The following is a 24,628-nucleotide window of genomic DNA, read 5'->3' on the forward strand; positions in this document are numbered from 1 at the left end:
ATCTTTAGCTGCTTCATCAATGATATTCCCTCCATCATAAGTTCGGAGTCACTGTATTCACTGATGATTGCATAATATTCAGCACCATTTGTGACTCTACAAATACTGAAGCAGTCCCTGTCCAAATGTAACAAGAACTGGACAATCTCCAGCCTTGGGCTGACAAATGGCAAGTAACATTCATGCCACACAAGTGTCTGGCAATGACCATCCCCAACAAGAGAGAACCGAACCACTGCCCCTTGACAGTCAATGCATTACTATCACTGAAACCCTCTCTTAATTTATTTAGAAATGATAGACGTTTTCTTGTAGCTGTTTCCCTTGGAGAAAGGAAGTTTGAGAAGAGCTTTGCTTAAATTTGTAATCACTGATGTTCAGTTTAGGCTCCTGCACTCATTGCGGCCATAATCCAAGAAATCATGAGGAGACATTAGAATAGCTACCCTCGATATCAATGTAGAATTTGTCTGAAATCTGCATCAAAGAGACCGCGCAAAACTGTGGTCAGTGGGAAACAAATTGAAAACACTCTGCTCATTGAAGTCATGTTTGGCACGAAATAAGTTAATTATGGTTGCTTGAGTCAATCATTTCAAACTCAGAATGTCACTTGAAGAGTTTATCAGGGTAATGTTTGTGGCCCAGCTTTCTTAAGCTGCTTTATCATGAACTTTCCTCCATCATTGAGTCAGAATTGAGAATGCTCACTTATGATTTAAATGTTCAAAGATATTTAGCAATATTCATGATGCCCCAGATACTGAGTCTAAGTTTAAATACAGCAAGATCGAGATAACATCCAGGCTTAGGTTGATACCATCTGTGCCACTCAATTGCTAGGCAGTGACTATACCTAACAAGAGAGAATATAACTAATGGCATTACCAATTCTGGACCTCTCACTATCAACATTCTGGTGTTTACCAATTACCAGAACGTGGACTGAACCAGCATGTCCTGGCTCCTCGATCTCAGTCCACCACCTACAAAGTGCAAGTCAGGAGTATAATGAAATTGTCTGAATGAGTGCAGCTGCAACAACAGTCAAGAAGCTTGACACCTTCCTGGGCAAAGGAGCTCACTTGATTAGCACCCATTCACCAACTACAACATTCGTTGCCTCCACCACTGCTGCAGTAGTAACAATGTGCACCATCGACAAGATACACTGCAGAAATTCACCAAAGCTCTTCCAAGAGCACCTGCATCCCACCAGCTTGAAGGACAAGACAGCAGATACATGGAAACATCACCACATGCAAGTTCCTCTTCAACACATCTCATTCTGCTTTGGAAGCACATCATTGATGCTGGGTTAAAATCCTTCAATTCCCTGCCTAACAGCGCTCTGAGTATTGCAACACCCCAACGGCATTAAAACTTTAAGGATGTAGCTCAGCACCAACTTCTCCAGGTTATTTTTGGATGGACTATAAATGACAATGATGCCCAACTCCCATGAACGAATAAAACAATATGAAAGGATTAAGAACCCAAGGAAATAGATTTAAGATAATTGGCAAAAGGAACAAATGCCAAAATGAAGAAAATATTTTCATATGAAGAATAGTCAGGGTCTGAAATGCGCTACTTGAGAGTGTGATAGCGGGAGAGTTAACTGGAGCTTTCAAAAAAGGAATTGGAAAAGGAATTGAAAAGGGCAATTTGCAGAATTATAGGGAAAAGGTAGGGGAGTGGGATGAGGTGAATTGAACCTTTAGAAGGCCAGGCTGAGACGCAATGGGTTGAATGGCCTCCTTCTTTACTGTAATCCAATCCTTCTGTTGCCCCCCCTACCCCGTAAATTCTTACAGCCAGAAAAAAAACCCAGTTCTCCGTGCTTCTCTATTGCTGGCCGTTTTCACCATTTCTTATCTTTGCTCCAACATCCAGCTGCTAAGAGTCTAATCTCTGGAATTCTCTCATTAAATTTCCCTACCAGGCTTTATTCCTCTCAGGCACTCATTAATCCATTCCACTCTTACTAAGTATTTTCTTATAATATAGTTTTGATGCCAACATTTTATGTGATGATCAATATTCCTTGGGATGTTTTACAACGTTTAAGATGTTTTATAATTACAAGTAGTTTCATTATATGAACAAAGTGTAAGATATTCTGAGAAAGGGCCACTGGACCCGAAATGGTAATTCTGACTCTCCTTCACAGATGTTGCCAGACCTGCTGAGCTTTTCCAGCAACTTCTGTTTTTGTTCCTGATTTACAGCGTTGGCAGTTCATTCAGTAATTGTGAAAATGATTGCTCATCTACTGCCACCTTGTGGACACAATTTGTAGTCACTGAAAATATGAATCAATTGCTGAGAAGAATGGCTTACATAAATTTATCCGTTTCTGTTCCCTGCCTTTAAGAAGATCATATTTTAAGTCCATTGCTTTCCTTAAACAATTGAATTTGAATCAATATTGAATTGCCGAGTGACCAGCAGGGACACTGTACATATTGCTGCTATATTGGGAAAAGATGGGCCAATTGAGTCTACCACTGCCACATTTTTGTGCAGCCACCAGGAGCGTGGCTGATGACTGTTGTGGAAGGGGTTAAGCCCGCAAGTATAAAATACTAAAGAAATACATTTCTTCACATCATCTGAAGTGATGCCATGTCACATGATCTTGCTCGCTCTTGAAGCCTTGTGACAAGATGAAGACAAGTAATATTAGAGTCATAGAGCTGTACAGCACCGAAACAGACCCTTCGGTCCAACTCGTCCATGCTGACCACATATCCTAAATTAATCTAGTCCCATTTGCCAGCATTTGGCCCTTAGGCCTCTAAACCCTTCCTACTCATGTACCCATCCATATGCCTTTTAAATGTTGTATTTCTTCTGGCAGTGGTAGATAAATATTCTGAACTTTTAATTCTGAATTTTTAAAGGTTAATATTTTCCTTAACTCGGGAGACTGAATGTTCTTCAACTCCACAACAAGTCTATGCTATTATACGGTGGTATCCAATGAAAGAATAACGTGGAAAAGTCTCTGTTATAATTGAAGAGATTCAAGCAGACCAGAGGCAACGTTTCTCTCTGAACTGTATGGCCACAAGGCTGTGCAGCTACTTGGAGGGCCTGTGCAGTTGGCGTGCTGTTGAAAGTTGCTGCCACACACAAATTGTGGACGTCCCATAGTGACCCCAGTGTGAAACCAAGCAGCTGCCAGGTCAGGATACCACTTCATGTCATGAATGGCTGTGTAGGTGATGTCCGAGTCAATTACAGCATGAACAAAGTGAAATCCACGGAAAAAAAGCATTTGATGACCCTTTCAGTCTGTGAGGAAATATCAATGTTGAGTAGCTTAAATTTACAAAGCATACTGAAATAACAGGGGAAAGATATCAATGCTACCATCAATAATGTGTACAGACCTGCAGAGAACTGCAAGTATAAAAGCTTAACAAAAGCGTAATCAGGGACAGAATTGTTCTGGCGTCTTACATGAAACCTTGCCTGACCACTTACAGTGAAGAGATAACTTGTCATTATCAAAAGCAATTCAACTGAACAGACACCCTGAGGTCAGGAAGCAATATTGCTCAGTGAGTTGGGGTGACAGGAAGCACCATTCCAAAATTGATCATGTGGGGCATGTTCAGTTGAAAAGTGGAGAGGTGGCAACACAAAAGCTGTGGAGGCAGGAAGGGTGCCCAGCAACTACCTCCACTAATTGTTATCACTGTGTCGGGGAAAAAAAAACGCCAGTGCAACAAAAGTACCACCAAGAAGAAAGGTCACTTCCAAGCTGCGTAATGCTGTGTGCAGTTATCACAGAAATGGCAAAAGGAGATGCCCTCAAAAGATGGCAAAATTCAGGAAAACAGGAGATAACAATGACATTGAGATGCCTTTTGTTCTAAAGATCCCAGATCCAAGAGGAAGTTGGGAACATTCATGTGCTCGTTGAGGAAAGCAAGATACAGTTTTAGTTAGGAACAGGTGCAACAGTTGCAGATCATTCTGAATCATGGGAATAGTTTGAGAATAATTTGAAAACAGTCCTCTTGAACCACTACGCATAAAACTGCAATGGGTTGGATGGTAAAGAGTTCAAGGCCACAGGACAACTGAAAGCAATCCTTCGATACAGAGGGAGAAAAATCACTGAAACTTCATATATGTTTCAGAATCAGAGTTATTCATTAGTAGCTTGTCCTGATTTATAATTACTTGCCGAATAAAGGAACTGGGAAGCTGTGAAGTTCAGCCCAAAAAAAGATCTGAATTTTCACAGTGGAAGGCTAGGAAAGCTGAAAACAGATCTTTATGATTCTGAGTTACCTTCTATCATTCTGCAAATGATCACTGATGGAGGCTGAATGCAGTGATGGAGGAATATAAATTAATTATAACATATATGCTTGAAAGGGTTGATGAAGATATCTTTGACCTTTACTTCAAGGTAGGGGCAGGCAATAAAACCTTAGTAACACAATCATTCAAAGGAGAAAGCAAAAATGGCTCAACAAAGATTCAGGCAGCATTTTGGTTGATGATGAGGTCTCATGCAAAGGCAGAGAATATTCTGGGTAAACAGCAAACATTTTTTATTCAGTCATGAGACATGGGCATCGCTGGATGACCAGCATTGATTACCCATCCTAGATCTCCTTAAGAAGAAGGTGGTGAAATGCCTTCTTGAACTGTTACAATCCATTTGAAGCTGCAGTCATGCTGTAGGAATTTAGAGGTGATGTTATTCCCCTGTATCTACTACCCTTGCCCTTCTCAATAATAGTGTTACGGGTCTGGAAGATGCTGTCTAAGGAGCTTTGGTGAATTTTGCCAGTTCACCTTGTAAATGATGCCCACTGCTGCGACAGAATGTCAATGAAGGAGTGAATGAATATTTGTGGATGAGGTGCCAATCAAGTGGGCTGCTTTGTCCTGATGATTTTTGAGTGTTTTTAGAGCTGCACTCATTCAGCCAAGTGGAGAGTATTCCATGATTTGTACAATGCAGATAGTGGATAGACTGTGGGGAAACAGAAGATGAGTTACACACTGCAGAATTCCTAGCTCCTGACTCCCCAAAGCCTGTCCACCATCTAGAAGGCATAATTCAGGAGTGTGATGGAATATTCCCCAGTTGCCTGGATGAATGCAGCTCCAAAAACACTCAAGAAACTTGACACCATTCAGGACAAACCAGCCTGCTTGATTAGCACTGCATCTATAAACATCCACACCCTCCATTCAGCAGCAGCAGTGTGTACTAACTACAAGACACAGAGCAGAAATTCTCCAAAGACCCTTAGACAGCTCCTTTCAAACCCGCAGCAGTTAGATACATGGGAATGCTACTACCTAGAACAAAGAATAACAAAGAACTAAGAAAATTACAGCACAGGAACAGGCCCTTCAGCCCTCCAAGCCTGCGCTGATCCAGAACCTGCATCTAAACCTGTTGCCTATTTTCCAAGGATCTGTATCCCTCTGCTCCCTGCCCATTCATGTATCTGTCTAAATATATCTTAAATGGCACTATCGTGCCCGCCTCTACCACTTCCACTGGCAGTGCATTCCACCACCCTCTGCGTAAAGAACTTTCCACATATATCTTCCTTAAACTTTTCCCCTCTCACCTGTTAACTATTCTCCAAGCCACTCACCATCCTGACTTGGAAATATATTATCATTCCTTCATAGTCACTGGGTTAAAATCCTGGAATTCCCTTCCTAACAACTTTTTAAGTCAAACTTCAGCAGTGGTTCAAGAAGGCAGCTCACCACGATATTTTCAATGGCAGCTAGGGACAGGGAATAAATGATGGCCAGCTAATACATCAACAAACAAATTTATAAACTTCTATTCCTCTTCACTGAAGGCAAAAAATAATGAGTGTGCAGTAAAAGCCGAAAGGACTGCAGATGTTGTAAATCAGAAACAAAAACAGGAGCTGCCGGAAAGCTCAGCAGGTCTGGCAGTGTCTGTGCAGAGAATTATGAGTTAACATTTTAGGCTGCATGACCCTTCTTCAGGTCACCTGTTTCCATGCAACAATTCCTGACATACCTGACAGAGGTTTATAAAATTACAAGCGGCATAGATAGGTTGGATAGTCTAAACTCTTTTTCCTATGGCAGAAGTGCCAAATGCGAGGGGAGATACGTTTAAGATGAGAAGGAGAAAGTTTAAAGATGTGTGGAGGTACCTGGAATGTACCACCAGGGGAGGTGGTGGAAGCAAATATGATAGCAATGGGTGTACAGCCTGAAGGAGGAAAACTTGAACTGATAGTCATGTCAGACCAAGGCCTTAGTCCTAAGCCCACCTCCCCTCACTCCATTAGTCCTTAGGCCACTTCCCCTCACTCCATTAGAATTCTGGGGAGGTGAATCCAAACCAATTTGCTTGTGAGATAATAAAATGTGAGGCTGGATGAACACAGCAGGCCAAGCAGCATCTCAGGAGCACAAAAGCTGACGTTTCGGGCCTAGACCCTTCTGATGAAGGGTCTAGGCCCGAAACGTCAGCTTTTGTGCTCCTGAGATGCTGCTTGGCCTGCTGGGTTCATCCAGCCTCACATTTTATTATCTTGGAATCTCCAGCATCTGCAGTTCCCATTATCTCTGATACAATTTGCTTGTGAAGTGCCTTGGAATGTTTTACTACATGTAAAGCACCATATAAATTTTGTTTATTTAGTTATCATCTCTTCTGGGACATACCGCTAGTGCTTTTCGTCGCCTTAATCCCAAAATCCGTTCCTCTTCTTCCTTCAGTTCTTGTTTCCTTTTGGCTTCCTTTTCATAGGAAGCTGCCACAACTGCTAGCACCAGATTTACGATGTAGTGAGCACCAAACATGACGACCACTATAAAGAATATAATGTAAAAGGCTCCACTAGCACGTAGCACCTGAAATGAGCCAGAGGAAAATGAATCCTTCAATGTCAGCATAAATAATGGACAAAAAATAGTCGGCATAAATAAAACTTTTTGCATAGATGCTCGCACTACAATTATTGCTTTATGGGGTTTCCCAACTGGTGTGTGATGGCTCTACATTGTTATCAGACCAAAAAAACACTTTGGGATGGGTTGTATCTTTGCTATAGAGTGAATAATGTTCTGCACATTATATTCATGGCACATCATGGTCAGAAATAAACTTTGTTCCGTGGCCTGGGTTCTGGGTGATCTGAGAGATTGATTACACGTTGGCAGCAGTGTTACTATATATTAGAATCATAGCATCCCTATGGTGTTTAAGCAGGACATTTGGCCCATTGTGTCCACACTGGCCCTCTGAAAATCACCCCACACAGACCCACTGCACTACCCTACCCCCGTAACCCTGCATTTCCCATGGCTAACTAGCTTAGCTTGCCCATCCCTGGACACTATGGGCAATTTAACATGGCCATCTACCTATCCTGAACACCTTTGGACTATGGGAAGAAACGGGAGCACTGAGAGGAAATCCAAGCAGACATGGGGAGAATGTGCAACTGGCTGGGTTTGGCTCTACCATCACAATTGTGATAGTAATTATTTTAGCAGGAACTGAGCATGTGCTGAATGTTGGATATACAGGCTGGCCTTTCATTGACTGAACGAGTCATTGGCTTCACAGGTTCTCCTGGTTCAACCTGAGACAGTGTAATTTTAAATTTTTGTGGTTGATTGACAGAGTGAGATAGCTGGCTACCCAATGGTACAAATAGATGGAGAGAGAGTAGGAACTGCAGATGCGGGAGAATCTGAGATAACAAGTTGTAGAGCTGGATGAACACAGCAGGCCAAGCAGCGTCAGAGGAGCAGGAAGGCTGACGTTTTGGGCCTAGACCCTTCTTCTGACCCTTTCTGAAGGAGGGTCTAGGACCGAAACATCAGCTTTCCTGCTCCTCTGACGCTGCTTGGCCTGCTGTGTTCATCCAGCTCTACAACTTGTTATCCCTAGTACAAACAGGTGCCTGGTTGATATGAAAAGATAGGCAGGATTATCAAATGCCTGTGGGGTAGCTGTTCAAGTGGTCACAATGTTGAGGGGCCTTAAGCTAGCCTGGACCCGATAAAGGCATTTTTGAGATTGGTGCAAAAGGAGTTTAAAAGAAGTGAGAAGTCCAGGGCAACAATGGCCTAGGTGATTTGTGAACAATTCATAACGTCCAGAAAAGTAAATAATTTTGAAACTTTAGGGTCTGCTTTGGCTAAAATGCCAAGTGCAAAAGGGCAAGGTCTACTTAGCACACACTCTACTAATTTCTGTCCTACAAAAAAACCTGCTTTCTGTATTTAAACGTTCTTGAAGAGGAAACAATAAATCAAACTCAGTTATTATTGAATTTAGTTACTTATATTTCAGTTGCTAAATAAATCCTTCCTACTCAGGAATTGTGAAGCAAACAATAACAGTACAACAAGAGGCACAAGGAGAAAATATATAGGGCTTATTGCCACTGACTAAACGCAACTGAAATCAAAAATAGACAGAACAGATATACTTCAAATAAATGGTAGTAAATTCACATTTGAATACATACCAAGTTATATGTATTTTCCCAGTAGTCAAGTGTGATGAGTTGAAAGGCTGTGATTAATGCCCATCCAATATTGTCAAAATTTGTGTACCCATTGTTTGGATTGAATCCAATGCCCGGGAGACATGTAAAGTTTGTGGGGCATCTCCTGTAAAGTGGCAATACATAGTTTTGCTTTAATGTCATATTTTTGTCTATTGATTTAATCACATATCAAATAGGTGTTAATAAATGATGTTTTGCTCAAACTGGAAAACAACTGCAAGACCTCTATCCAGCTGACAGGCATTCAAATTCATATCATTCATATTCTTATATTAGTACACCTGTTCAACTTTTCTTGACAAATTAAAAGAGTGCTGTGCAGCAATATCAAATAGATGGCATCTCCAATGATAAATTCATCCCTCAGCACTGCGCTAGGCCTAGATTATACACTCATACAGTACAAAACAACATAGAGGTAGGCTTATCCAATTAGTCAATTACAGGGTTAGTTCCATCCACAATTTGGAACAAAGAACAGAATAACATGAGTACAGGCCCCTCAGCCCACCAAGCTTACCCCAGTACATGATGTCTTTTAAAACTAAAATCTTTCATCTCGATGCAGTCTGTATCCCTCCATTCCCTATCTGCTCATGTATCTGTCGAGATGCTTCTTATACATTGCTGTTGTATCTGCTTCTTCTACCTCCTCTGGGAGCACATTCCAGGTACTTATCACCCTTTGTGCAAAATTTTGCCTCTTATATCTTCTTTAAAATTACCTTCTTTTATCTTAAACTTATGTCCCCTAGTAATTGACATTTCTAGCCTGTGAAAAAGACTTTGACTATTCATTCTACCCACATCTCGCATAATTTTATATACCTCTATCAAGTGGCTCCTTAGCCTCCGAAATTCAGGTGAAAATAAACCGAGTTTTTCCAAGATAACAGATTATGAAGCTGAATGAACACAGCAGGACAAGCAGCATCTCAGGAGCACAAAAGCTGACGTTTCGGACCTAGACCCTTTTCCAATCTTTCTTCACAGCTAATGCCCTCTAAACCAGGTAACATCTTAGTAAACCTTTTCTGTACCCTCGCCAAAGCCTTTTTAAAATTCATCTGTGGGTTGTAGCCATGGCTGACTGGCCAGCATTTATTGATCAGTCCCCAGTTGCCCTAAAGAAGGTGGTGGTGAGCTGCCTTCTTGAACTGCTGGAGTTCACCTGCTATGGAGTAACCCACAATGCCATTAGGGAGGGAATGCCAGGATTTTGACCCAGTGACAGGAAAGGAACGGCAATATATTTCCAAGTCTGGATGATGAGTAGCCTGGAGAGTAACTTGGTGTTCCCATATACCTGCTGCCCTTGTCCTTCTAGATGGAAGTGATCGTGGATTTGGAAGGGAGCTGTCTGAGGATCTTCGGTGAATTTCTGTAGTACATTTTGTAGATTGTACACACTGCTGCACTATCAGCGATAGTGGCGGAGGGAGTGAATCTTGTAGATGTGCTGCCAATCAAGCGGGCTGCTTTTTCCTGGATGGTGTTAAGCTTCTTGAACGTTGTTGGGGCTGCACTCATCAGGCAAGTGGGGAGTATTCCATCACACTCCTGACTTGTGCCTTGTAGCTGATGGACAGGCTTTGGAGAGTCAGGAGATGAGTTACTTGCTGCAGTATTCCTAACCTCTGATCTGATCTTGTGGCCAATGTGTTTATACTGTATTCACCTTATCAATTCACTGTGAATCCCGTATGTCTTCACCTTCTGTATTAGCCCACAATGAGGGATTTTGGACAATGAAGCAGTGTGCACCTGCTTGCAGCAAGACCTCGGAAACATTTAGGCCTGGGACAATAAATGGCAAGTAACATTCATAACAGGTGCTACGTCTTTTAACATGTGGCTTGATACTACACCAAGAGTTTAGGTTCTTTACAGATTGCCCACTGATAAAGTAAGGCAAGCACTGTCCTCAGGACTGGAGTAATCCAGCTTAGTTCCATTATTTAGCACTTGGTCTGTAAAGCTGAAAGTTATGGCTTATTAGATGCATATCTAAATGCTTTTTAAGTGTAATGTGTGTTTCTGCCTGTTCTGTCCTTCTAGACAGTGTGTTCCAGAATCACAGCACCATGCCCTCCCCAGCATCTAGTTGCCAATCTCTCATAAATCTCTCCAGTGACCTCTATATGATCACACCCTTTCTGTAGAATGGCAATTAGACCTGTATGCCGCGCTCTAGCTGTGGCCTAGTTATACAGTTCCAGCATAACCTCCCTGCTCTTACATTCTAAGTCTTGGCTAATACGAAATGAGTATCTTGTGTGCCTTCTTATCCACATTTTCAACTGGATATCACATTCAGGGATCTATGGACATGCACTTCAATGTCTGTCTGTACCTCTACATTTCTCAGTCTCATAATATTTATCCCATTGCGCCTTGCTGCGTTTGCATTTCCCAAATATATAACATCATACTTCTCTATACTAAACTCTGTTAGCCAATTTTCTGCTCACTTCACCAGTCCGTTGATATCCTTCTGAAATCTATAGCTTTCTTCTTCTATATCAAACATATAAACAATTTATGCATCATCTGCAAACTTCCTAAATATCTTAGCATCAATGTATCATGAAAAACAACATTTTTTGCGAGATCGCGTTAATATTTTACTCTTTCATTCTTTGTAAGTATCTTGGTCCTCTGCTGTATTCCAAAATAAACTTCCAAAACCTCACGTTTATTAGCATTTCTGTCCACTTTATAAGTCTTTTCATTTAACATTATATAATCCTTAACTTCCTTTCTGAACCACAGTGCACATTTTTTGAATTCTTGCTCCTTGAAGGTTTTTTTTTATTCATTCATTGGATAGGGGCATCACTGGCTAGGCCAGCATTTATTGCCCATCCCTAATTGCCCAGAGAGCACTTAAGATTCAACCACATTGCTTTAGGTCTGGAGTTTCCCTACCTAAAGGACATTAGTGAACAATGGATTGATGGTTATCATTCGATACTTAATCCTGGATTGTTTTAAATATCAAATTCCACCATCTGCCATGGTGGGCTTTGAACCTGGGTCCCAGAACATTACACAAGGCTCTGGATTAAAAAATCCAGCCATAATACAACGAGGCCATTATCCTGCTCCATATCCATGGTAAATGCAAGGATGCTGATAGTGGAGATTCAGAGATGATAACTACCAAATACAAAGGGGTGATTGGTGGTTTCTGTCTTATTGGAGATGGTCATTCCTGGCACTTCTGTTGCATGAATATTATTTACCATTCTTCAGCCCAAATATGCATGTTGTCTGGATCTTGTTGCATTTGGATATTCAGTCTCTGAAAATTTATGAACACTGTTGAACATTGTGCAATCATTAGCAAACATCTGTACTTCTGGTCTTATGATGGAGGGAATGCCACAGATGAAGCAACTGAAAATGGTTAAGATTACAACCCTACCCTAAGGAATTCATGTAGTGATGTTCTACAACTGAGGTGAATGCCCTCCAACAACCACAGACAGTTTCTGTTATCTTAGTTATTACTGACAAGTTACTTAGTGTTGACTTGATGTCAAGGGCGGTTAATCTCAAATCCACTCTAAGTTCTTTTGTCCATGTTTGGATCAATACTGTAATGAGGTCAGGAGCTAAGTGGGCCCGGTGGGATCTGAACTGAACATCAGTGAGAAGGTCATTGTTGAATAATTGCCAGTCAAAAACATCAATGACAATATTACCAGTATCTTTACTGATGATTGGGAATAGACTGCTAGAATGATGATCAACAAGGTTGGTTTTGTCCTGGTTTTGTGACAGACCAGGGCAATTTCCACGTGTCAGTGTCGTGGCTGTACAGAAACAGCTTGACTTGGGTTGCAGCAAGCTCTGCAACACCATTCATTAAGTACTATTGGTGTAATGTTGTCAGGGACATAGCCTTTGCAGTATCTAGTGCATTAAGCTGTTTCTTGATATCATACATTGTGAATTAAATTGGCTAAAGACTGGTGTCTTTGATGCGAGGGAGCTCTGGAGAATGTCGAGATGAATTGTCCAATCGACGCTTCTGACTGAAGATTGATGCAAAAAATACTTCAGCCTTGTTTTTATACCTAGTATTGCAACTGGCCATCAGCCCAAACAGTCCATGGCTGCATTTATTCCCCACACATACCGCCTTCCACTTTTCTCATCAAAATCTATCATCGTAACCATCAATTTTCTTCTCCCTCATCTGAGTGTTTATCTTTCCATTAAGTCCATCTGATTATTTGTTTCAATCATTCCTTGAGGTGGTGATCATCCATACTAAATAAGGGGGCTTTATAATATAAAAGGAAATAAGCCACTAAACACTCCATGGAGTTCAGAAACCATTTATGGTCATTTCAGGATTCTGTCAGGGCAATTGTAATTTCAAATTTTGTTCAGGTGAGGGAAATGCCAAGATTCTAGGAGACACAATGGTTTGTAACTAAAGAACATCTCAAAACAAAAGTTAAGGCAATGAGAACACACTTCCAAAGAAGTCATTTCTTATATCAAACAATGGGGAGGATGCTATCCTCAACAGACTTTCACTTGCTACAGTAATTAGCATTGAGATAACAGGGCTATCATTTATAGTCCTCAATAGCAACTTGCAATTTAATACAGTAAAATGCAGGAGCAGTATCAAATGTAATATGGCACCAGATCATTGAAGGTCATAATCAGGCAGGTGAGCAACAGCTTGATCCAAGTGATAGGTTTTAAGTAGCGCATTAAATGGGAATACATAAGTTGAGGAATGGAGAGATTTAGGGAGGGGATACCAGTGCTTGGGTCCTTTGAAGCTGCAAGCATGACTGCCAAAGTTGGAGCAATTAAAATCAGGGACAAACATAATGCCAGAACTGGAGGAATTCAGATATTTTGAAGGATTGGAAGATGTTGCTGAGATAAAGAGAAAGGAAGCTACAGAGGAATTTGAAAGATTAATGGAATTTCACATTTGAGGCATGGTTCACCGAGGAGTGAATATGGATAGGTCAGGGACCGTAGAGGTGATATGTGAATGTGAACTGGTGTGAGCTGGAGCATGGGCAGCTGAATTTTGGATGAGCTTAAATTTACGAAAGGCTGAAGATAAGATCCAGGAATATAATGGGGAAGTTATCCCAACCATGGGTAGCAGGAGAAATTATTGATAGTGTTAGATCCAAGGAAGGGGCATACAAATTGTCCAAAAAAGGCCTAAGGATTGGGAGCAGTTTAGATTTCAACAAAGAAGGACAAAGGGATTGATTAAGAGGGGAAAAATAGGATGCAGTGGGGCACTTACTAATCGTTTGCAAAAGCTTCTATAGGTATATGAAGAGAAAAAAGATTAGTGAAGGCAAACGTAGGTCCTTTACAATAGAAACTGGGAAACTGGGGAAGTTTAATGGAGAACAAGGAGATGACAGATCAATTGAATACTTTGCTCTGTCTTCACAAAGGAGAACATGGATAACGCCCATAAATTGTTGGGGAGCACAAGGTCAACTGAGAAGGAGGAACAGAGAGAAATCAGTATTATTGGTAGAGAAATCGATGAGACTAAAGAAATCTCCAGGGTCCGATAATCTGCATCCCAAAATACTTAAGGGAATGGCCCTAGAAATGGTGGGTACATTGGTGGCCATTTTTTAAGATTCTAGGGACTCTGGAACAATTCTTATAGATTAGAGGGTTGCTAATATAATCCCACCACTTAAAAAGAATTACATAGAGAGAAAACAGGGAATTATAGAGAGATTAGACTGACATTGGCAATGCTAGAGTCCATTGCAAAAGATTTAATAGCAGAGGGCTTGAAAAACAGTGACAAAATTGGACAGAGATAGCATAGGTTTGCAAAAGGAAAATCATGCTTGACAACTCTATCGGAACTTTCTTGAGGATGTAAGTAACAGAGCTGACAAGGGAGAGCTAGTGGATGTGGTTTACATGGAGTTTCAGAAAGCTGTTTATAAGGTCCCAAATTAGAGATTAGCATGTAAAATTAAATTAATTAATTGAGGGTTGTGTATTGACATGGGTAGCAAACTGGCTGGCAGACAGGTAACACCAAGGCTAAGAATATTTCCATGTGGCAAACAGTCACTAGTGAGGTACTGCAGGTATTAGTGCTTGGACCTAATTATTCACAACACATATTAATGACTTAGATGAAAGAACAAAATGTAATACCTTGAAGTTTGTAGATGACCCAAAGCTGGGTGGGTGGATGGGCTGTGAAGAGGATGCAGAGATACTTCAGTGTGATTTTGATAAGCTGAGTAAGTGGGCAAATGCATGACAGATGAAGTTTTATGTGGATAAATGTGAGGTTATCCATCTTGTAAGCAAAAAAAAAGTAAGGTAGATTATTATCTAAATTGAGATAGACCAGGAAAAGAGTAAATGAAGTGAGGGCTGAAAGCCCTTGCACACCATCACTGAGAGTAAGCTTGTAGATGTAGCAGGGGATGAAACAGGTGGTAAAGAAGGCAAATAGTATCAGAGATAATGGGCAAATAGTATGTTGGCTTTCACAGTGAGTGGATTTCAGCATCGGAATTGTCTTCTGTAATTGTACAGTGCCTTGGTGAGACCAATCCTGGAGTATTATGTGCAGTTTTGGTTTCCTTATCTGGGGAAGGATGTTCTGGCTATGGAGGGAGTATGACAAAGGTTTACTGAACTGATGTGAATTAAGGAACTGCAGACCCTGGAAAACTGGAACAAAAGCATAAATTACTGAAGAAACCCAGCAGGTCTTACAGCATCTGTAGACAGAAAGCAGACTTAATGTTTCAACATAAGTAAGTGACTTCTACTGCCTGTTCCCTGCCTTTCCAACACACTGCTGTGGTCCCTGGCCAACAGTTCTCTCTCGGGCTGCTGCAGTGCGCAAGCAAGACTCAGTGCAAACTGGAAAACATCTCATTTTTCACTAGGGGATCCTGCGACCTTCAGGACTCAATATTGAGTTCGATCATTTTAAACTTGAACACTTTGTTCCATGACCTTTACCCATCCTTGCACCCCAAGTCCTGTCATGACATAGGCTATTTTTAGCACCGCCATACCACTTTGAAATAATTATGGTCCCCATTATCAGCTTTTCTTTCTCTTTGGCATATTATTATCATCACTTTGTCTCCCTAACTGTTGCTCTCTCTCTGTTGGATGTGTCTCGGTCTATCCTCTGACTGCATTAACCCTCCTCCGCACTCCCACCCCCCACCCCAGCCCCTACATTCAGCATTTCTACCACCTCTTCCCCACTACTAGCAGTTCTGAAGAAGGGTCACGAGTGCTAAGGGTCAACTCTGCTTTCTCTCCACAAATGCTGCCCTACCTGCTGAGTTTCTCCAGCAATTTCTGTTTTTACCATTCCTGAGCTGGCAGGACTGATGGATCGGTTACAACTATATTCAATGATGTTGAGAAGAGTGTGGGCATTATCCCATAGCAACCAGTAAAATTCTACCAGGACTAAGCAGAGCAAATGGAGGAAGGATGTCCTCTAGTCCAGAACCAGGAGTCACAGTCTAAGGATATGAAGTAAGCTATTTAGGACTGAGATGAGGAGAAATTTCTTTACTCAGAATTCTCTTCCACAAAAAGTGGTTCCAGCAAAACACTGAATATTTTCAAGAAGAAGTTATATATATTTCTTAGGACTAAAGGAATCAAAGGGTTGAGGGAGTGGGCACAAACTACTGAATTGGATGATCTGCCATGATCATGTTGAATGGCAGAGTAGGATTGAAGGAGCAAATGGCCTACTCCTGCTCCTATTTTCTATGTTTCTATCCTGACCGTGTTGGAATAATCAATTCTGAAGCTATCCAAGGCACAAGTAAGAATTTTGTCCGTAGATGAGCTGAGGGAGGAGAATAACTTGACAATGTTAGACAGCTGCAAGTAAGCAGTGTTAGTTAAAAATGACTGGAAGGTCACCTCAGAAAAAATATATCACCAATATTATAAATAACTCAGTTCAGCTTTTTAAGACTGGCAGGGTATGATGAGTTTTGCTGTCCATTTAGTAATGAGCTTACTTCATTGTCTAATATTAACAAAGTCAATGTAATAGTTAGAATGTGCTTACCCAGTACCTGTTCCATTTCCACAAACCATTGTATCGACATCTTCAATAACAAGCCAGTTAGCTGTAAAAAAAAACAGGATTCTGTTTAAAAAGGGAACATGCAGTGAAAGAGATATGAAATCTGTTCAAGTGTAATATTTTATTTTGTGGTTCCATGTTCTTTTCTTTTCCCTGTACTCAAATATTTGTCGCATATAACAAAAGTTAATACATTGTCGATCGAAAAAAATATAAGAAGGGTGCTTCTGTTAAGTTAGCTGACCTTGACATTACAGAACAACTGCAATTGGTTTTAATATCCCTGAGCTAAGAAATGGGACAATACCAATTTGTTTGAGTTCCTATTGCTCGGCTACTCAACAGTTTGTTCTGTTTACCCAACGAGTAGCTCAATCCAGTCAAATCAAGAAATTTCCACTTTCATTCCTGAACTAAGGTTGCTGATCTCAACCACATTATTGATGACTGGTTTCAGCAATCTATGTTGAACGTTAGCAAGGACTTAATTTATTGATTGTTACTCAAAATTATCTCCAGTGGAAATTATACATTCGCAAGAATTTAGGTACAGGTAGGATCATGCCTCGTAGACTTCATAGAACCCCTACAGTGTAGAAACAGGCCCTTCCGTACAGCAGGTCCACACCGACCCTCAGCAATCCATACAGACCCATCCCCCTAAACTCACCTAATTTACACATCCCTGAACACTATGGGTAATTTAATATGGGCAATCCACCTAGTCTGCACATCTTTGGACTGTGGGATGAAACCATGCAGACACGGGGAGAATGTGCAAACTCCTCACAGACAGTTGCCTAGGAGTGGAATCGAACCTGTGTTTCTGGCGCTGTGAGGTAGCAGTGCCAGCTCTGTTCTGGTTCCATGAATTGTCAAAATCCACTGTCAACTGGAAAATTAATATGTACATGAGGGACTGAAGTATACAAATGCAAGCATAACTTGGTCAAGACTCAATGCCTTCAGGAATTAAGATCCAGCTGTGTTCGCGCTTCCAACAAGAACAATAACTACTTGTGCAGGGAAAAGAGCTTAAGAAAGTGGTTGCTAATAGAGAAAAAAATAGTTTCTAACAATCACTGTGTATACTTATCGGTTAATGCAACAATCACTGGCGTTACAGCAGGTGGAACTCAGACACTGGGCATCAGACAATTAATTAAAAACACTAATTGTTGCAATGGTTAGTCACTGAACAAATAAGAGATGCAAATATTTGGTTTCTTATTCTTGTTATGGTTGTGTTAAAATTGATGATGATTTGGGTTCACATCCGTTTACTCACACTACCCAATTCCACTCAAAATCAGCCACTCACTGTTTTTTCCTGTTTTTGTAAAACCTCAGATGTGATGTCTTACAGGTGGATCCTACAGCAACATGAGGTCAAAAAAGAGCTGACCTGAAGGGTAAACTCTATTTCACCAGACTTTACATGTTCCCAGCACTTTCTGTTTTTATTCTCAATAACAAAACGCCTTTTTGTTTTGCAATTTGGCTAGTCATTTCTGGGCTAACATTAAGCCCTACGTGCATTCATTCCAAATAACTTTACAATTGATTAAGTGATGAAAAATACAAGCAGGTAAAGTCTACAATGTTGTTACTAGATATTTACATTGCAGTAATCTTTCATAAACAGTACACCATTTATAAATAACTGCTCCAACACTTACATTTGTTTTGAATATAGTTTTCCCATTCCGCATGAGTAATGTTAACCCTGGGTTCCATGTTTTTTATACACTTGTGTGTCAGAACGCCTTTGAAAATTTGAAGTCCAAACAATGCAATTATTAGGAGAACAAACATCATGAGAAGAAGGACTTCCATTAGCAGCCTAGCAGACTTGAATATAGCACCAATGATAGTCTTGAGCCCTGAAGAAATAGTTAAATATTACTTTGAATGAGGCAGTCAGTAAATTATATCACAGTTACAATAACAGTTGGAACTTATGCCAAATTTAGATTGTAGTGGTAATTAGCTACCAGTTATATTATTGGTAGCTAAGATTATTGCATTGCTCATGTGTGATATTTGATTGCATTAGCTGTGAACAACTGTATCTGTATGAGATTAATCCCGCCTGTGATAAAAAGATCTTTTTTGACTCTTTGAGAAGCCATGCCCCCAGATAACTCCATCTTGTGTCATATTGCTGTGGCAACCTTGGTGGCAAGATACCAAAATGGCTTGAACCTTGGCTGAGATCCCAATTAAAGTCAGGGTCTGGCATGGCATTCCTACTTGGTGTTTGAATGTGGGAAATCACTTCCTGCACCTCACAAAGAAGGTGGCAAAAAAACAATGAGGCTCGGAGCAGAGACCTCAAATGTTACAATTTCTTTTTTTTCCCAGGCTTCTGGCCCTGAAGAAGCATGGTTATCATTAGAACACGCAAAGAGGCTATAGAATGGTGAACATGGAGCCCAAATGTGGACCAAGTCTTGCAGTCCCTGGCAGATCTGCTTTCGATGAAACTTTCTGACTCACCATTTTGGTGGAAGATTTAGCTCTACAAGTGGTCGTGCATGCACTGCCATTGTCTTGTAGGGACCTCTCGCTGATGTATAGTGTGATTAAGTACGGATGTTCCTGGCAGGTATACTCAGCATTTACAGTTTGAGCTGAATTTTCAAATGTTTCCTTTATTTCATTGGACCCAGTGAAACTTGGAGGATCGCACATAAGGGTGGTTTGGGGTCAATGTTGGTTGAAGGGTATTTTGGCCTAGCTTGGCACCGCAAAATTTTAACAGTGTCTTCCAATGATTTTCTGATATTCACCTTACATGTAAGTCAATGTATGCTTGTAAGATTTGGCTGATTCCAGACACATAAATTGATCAATCTGAAAGCAAATGTGCAAGGAGGTACATGTGAGGCCATGATACCTTATTGACTTCTGCACTGAGCTCAGATACAGTGGCTTTGAACTACACCATATTACAAAGGGGGAGCGAAGTAGGCACTGCTTAGGTGCACTTGTATGTGCCAGTGGCATACCCCAACCATGAAAATGTTTCAAATCCTAAGGTTCAGGATGTGTCTGTGGGCAAAGATTTTGTTTGTGGCATTCTTGCTGGGAGAATGAATCACCAAGAACTTTAGGAGAGAAGTTTTACACTTTATGATATTGGAATATTGATGTTAAAATTCCATCAAAAATAGAAGACACTTAAGAATGTAAAATTAAATTTCTATTACAACCATAGACATGTTGTTGAAAAAAACATCTGTTTTACAATGTAAAATTGTTCACATGGCCTCACCAGGTAAAATTGCAATCATCTTAAGAGCTCGGAAAGCTCTTAATGCTGAAAGTCCAGGAATTGTTGGAAATGCCAGCGTCAAATAACTGAAAATAAAGAAAGGATGTCATGAACAACTCTCCAGTATTAGCGGGTGTAACATTAATATTACGATGTGTCTGGTTTCTGCTTCACAGTATCACCAATGGAATTTCGCACACTGTCGCACATTTAGGAAAATACAGACCAATGGCCCCTTTGTACTTCTGATGGTGATTTGAGTTTAGGATCGGTTTTTCCAGTAAAGGTAATGAGGGTGCTCAAAAATCTTATTTACTCTTTGTCTTATGTATTCTTCAGTTTAATGTTTCAAGTATCTGACAAAATAAATTGTATACATCAATGGCACTTTCCTTTTCAGAAGGAAGGGTTTCTAGGGAATGATATTTGATGTCTTTGCATGCATGACATTGTCATAAAATCAACACATGGTGCATCGAGTGTGCCATTTACATATCCTATGAAATTGTAGTACCTGTATCAGTTGATTTGACCTGGAACTAAATTAAGACTTTAGTAGCAAGCAGGTTTTGAAAACTGGATGACAAATGGTGTGATTGTGATTCAGCGAGGATTCACAGTATTTGAAATTCTATTAAATAAAAAACCTATTCTTTTACACAAACTATCTGGCATGCACTGTCGGATTATGTATTAGAAGTGCTAATTGAGGAAAGTGAGGCCACCACACAAAAGGCTTGTCAACTGTCACAAAAGACTTGCCAAAAGATGTTTTGATTTACCGCTGTCGAATCTATACGTAGTGTTTAGTAAATGTATGGGAAATACTCTATGGCATTGAAATGCATCACCATATGTGAAAATAAATTGAGAAATATCCAGGAGAAAATCATGAAATGTTCTTTATTCTCTCTTTCAAGATTCTTCCTCAGATTGATGGTAATAGATCAGAATAAACCTCGCACTTTGACTTTTTCTCATTTAATTATTTGTTACTTGGTCATTGAATCACAAGAATTGAATGTTTGCTAGGACTTTTCAAAATACTTTGCACATAAGATGACTGTGTAGTCAAATAAAAAAAACAATACTCTGCTTCCATCTGTTGCAGCATTAGGTCAAACAATAGGAATGATTGTAGAGCCAAATTCATTTGTAAAATTGACAAAAAAAATTTCTGTCAGATTATCAAATCTAAAGAATGATCAAAGACAAAGCCTTAGAAGCCAACAGTTCTGAGTCAATGTGAGAGCTATTGATAGTAATCAACATACAAAAACGTATAATCTTAAACGCAAAAAAAGGGATTTACTAAAACTGCAAAGGAGATTATTGGACTGTTTTGTTTACAGCAGCTGGTAAAGAGCTATCCAGTTTAATCCCACCTTCTAGCACTTGGCCTATAATTCTAAAAGGTTAACTTGGTTCATGTCAAAGTGACTTTTAAAAATGTGATCGAGGTTTCTACTGCTTCCGTCGTATTAGGTGGTGAGTGCCACCACCCTCTGCGAAAAAAAATCTCCTTAACTGTCCTCAAATTCAGCCAGGCAGGTGAAGAATAATACTTCACATTTCTGATTTTTGTCCTGAATGTCAAGGGGAGATGATTAGATTCTTGTTCATTTGAGATTGCTGTTGCTTGGCTCTTATGTGGTGCAAATGTAACTTGCCACTTATCAGCCCAAACGTGTATATTGTCTGGAACTTGCTGCTTTTGGCTATAGATTGCTTCGGTATAGGAAGAGTCAGAAACGGTGCTGAACATTGTGCAATTGTCTGTGAACACGCTTATCTCTGACCGTTTCATAGAGGGAAGGTATTACAGTGAGGAATATTAAATATGGTTGGCAATATTAAATTGGAACAACTGAAATCTATATGGACATTCCCTCTAAGCAGCACTGATGCGTGGTTCAACAGCAAACAGGAATGTGTCGTGCAGTGAACCAAGCACCCACACACTATCAACAGACTTTGTAAAGATAAACATAGACAGAAAATAAGAGCAGGAGTAGGCCCCTAAACCTTCTCTACTATTCAATATAATCATGGCTGATTATCCAATTCAGCAGCCTGTACCCATTTTTACCCCATACACTTGATCCTTTTAGGCTTGAGAATTACATCTATCTCTTTCTTGAAACCATTAAATGCTCTGGCCTCAACCAGTTTCTGTACCAGAGAATTCTGTAGACTCACCACTCTCTGGGAGAAGAAAATTGTCTTCATCTAATTTTTATGTCATAGATCAGACATCCTTAGACCTGTCTTTGCGCTCCCTGGTCATCAGGGAAAAGACCTTGGCTATTCACCCGATCTATGCCCCTCATGATTTCATAAAACTACAGAAGGTCACCCCTCAGCCCCCGATGCTCCAGGGAAAATAGTCCCAACCTATTCAGCCTTTCCCTATAGCTCAAACCCTCCAACCCAGCAACATCCTTGTAAATCTGTTTCAGAGATAATAGGAACTGCAGATGCTGTAGAATCTGAGATAATACGGTGTGAAGCTGGATGAACACAGCAGGCCAAGCAGCATCAGAGGAGCAGGAAGGCTGATGTTTTGGGCCTAGACCCTTAGGCCCAAAATGTCAGCCTTCCTGCTCTTCTGATGCTGCTTGGCCTGTAGTGTTCATCCAGCTCTACACCTTGTTATCCTTGTAAATCTTTTCTGAACTCCTTCTATAGTAGGGAGAAAGAGAATTGCACACAGTGTTCCAAAAGTGGCCAAACCAATTTCCTGTACTGCTGCAAAATGACCTCCCAACTCCTATACTCAATGCACTGACTCAATGTAACTGCTGCACCTGCATGCTTACTTTCAGTGACTGGTGTACAGGGATATCCCAATCTAATTATACCTCTCCTTTCTCAACCTATTGCCATTCAGATAATAATCTACCTTCCTGTTTCTGCTCACAAAGTGGATAGCCTCATATTGATATACATTATACCTTCTATTTGCTTTTATGCTTGTATACATTGTCATACAATAAATTGAAAGCGTTGTTTGGTGTTGGAAATGAGCTATACACAGTCAAGGAACACTGAAGGAACACTGATCAGAACCTGCTCTCCAAATCGTTGATATTATGTACATTACCACCAGGTAATCTATTGAACTAAAGTCAGGAAATCATAAAAGTTTGATATGTTTATAACTAGATGAAAGAACTGAAAAAAAACTGTATTTGAACAACCTTGTTTGAAAACTTAATAAAATCCAAAAGAAATTCAAATAGGATCTACCATTCTGTTAAACTTCAATGCTTTCTAGCTCTGGACTACGCACAACTTCATTTGCAGCGGTTTTTACTGACTAAAGCTCATGTGAGCATGTCAGAATAGGACTTTGGCTCTTTTTATTGAAAATGTTTATGTTTGGTAAATAATTTTCAGCTGCTCCTCTTGTTTGTCTCAAAGTTAAAGAATAGAATTACATTACAAAATATAATCATGACAGCCTATTTGAATAAATGGTGGCTCTAAATCAAATGAAGAATTGTACACTAGCATCTGCTATTAGTTTGTTGACAGTAAAGATGTACTTCAAGTCATTTGAGACTTTCTACTGTAGAATTGTAGTGTTAATGAATAGGAGGGGTTCAAGGGAAAAAAAGTCATTCTGAAGGGAGAGATAGTAGGAACTGCTGATGCTGGAGAATCCGAGATAACACGGTATGAAGCAGAATGAACACAGCAGGCCAAGCAGCATCAGAGGAGCAGGAAAGTTTGATGTTTCGGGTCGCAACCCTTCTTCAGAAATTCTGAAGGGGTATCATGCTGTGTTAGTTACATTTTTATAAAGCATCTTTAATTCCAATTTTATAATAAATATGAAACCTATTCAGCAGTGAAAGCTGCCATGGAAACAACACTCCCTGGCTGGGCTTGTGTGTTGGAAACATCTCTGTTCAGGCTTATCAAGAAACAGCATTTCAGATTGTTTAGGAGTGCTATGACAGTTTATAACATTTTTACAGCAACTCATTACTTTATATATGACGCGGTTCATCCTTTGAGCATTTCCTGCAAAACTTACCAATGAATTTTAGATGTGTAGTTGCAGCTACTTTTGTTGTGGATGTAAATACTGTTCATTACTGGTCATTTTAGATTGATTAGAAGAACTGTCACATCAAAAGAACTGTGGGTGCTGTAAATCAGCAGGTCTGGCAGCACCTATGAAGTGAAAATCACAGTTAAGTTTCGGGTCTGGGGACCCTTCCTTAGAACAGCTGTAAGAAAGGGTCACTGGACCTGAAACTTTAACTCTGATTATTTTCTTCACAGATGCTGCCAGACTTGCTGAGCTTTTCCAGCAACTTCTGTTTGTGTTGTCTGGAAACTCGATTGATGGAGTCAAGAACTGAAGAGGCATCAAGTTAAGTAAGGCTAAGAAAGGGTCTATATCTGAAATTCCATTCTATACACACTCAAATGTTTTCCATACTTCTTTTGATTTTTCACAACAAAAGTAAACACTGCCGTTGATTTTGCTTACATTTTAAACCAAGCAGTTTGACTATGATTGGTCAGGCATGCCCTGACAAATGAACCATGAATGATTGCCACGCCCTTTATTGGATGGAACATTTGCAGTGCATAGGCATGTTCCTCTGTCTGATAAGCAAGGGTGTGGTGTATATTAACATATGTAGTTTCTGGTACACGCAGGTGCAC

At 40.2% G+C, this 24,628-nt stretch overlaps 1 protein-coding gene across 1 annotated transcript in view; it reads right to left on the bottom strand.

The window, feature by feature from the left end:
- The window catches only part of LOC125452752 (sodium channel protein type 2 subunit alpha-like), a 160,643-nt gene that overhangs the window by 113,542 nt on the left and 22,473 nt on the right, over window positions 1-24,628 (bottom strand). Inside the window, exons 3-7 of the mRNA XM_059639681.1 lie at window positions 19,946-20,031; window positions 18,348-18,551; window positions 16,651-16,711; window positions 8,517-8,661; window positions 6,700-6,888 (exon numbers count right to left, since the gene is read on the bottom strand). Coding sequence (XP_059495664.1) covers window positions 6,700-6,888; window positions 8,517-8,661; window positions 16,651-16,711; window positions 18,348-18,551; window positions 19,946-20,031 — 685 coding nt within the window. The remainder of the gene's footprint in view (window positions 1-6,699; window positions 6,889-8,516; window positions 8,662-16,650; window positions 16,712-18,347; window positions 18,552-19,945; window positions 20,032-24,628) is intronic.

This window comes from Stegostoma tigrinum, chromosome 1 (assembly GCF_030684315.1).
Source record: "Stegostoma tigrinum isolate sSteTig4 chromosome 1, sSteTig4.hap1, whole genome shotgun sequence".
NCBI lineage: Eukaryota > Metazoa > Chordata > Chondrichthyes > Orectolobiformes > Stegostomatidae > Stegostoma > Stegostoma tigrinum.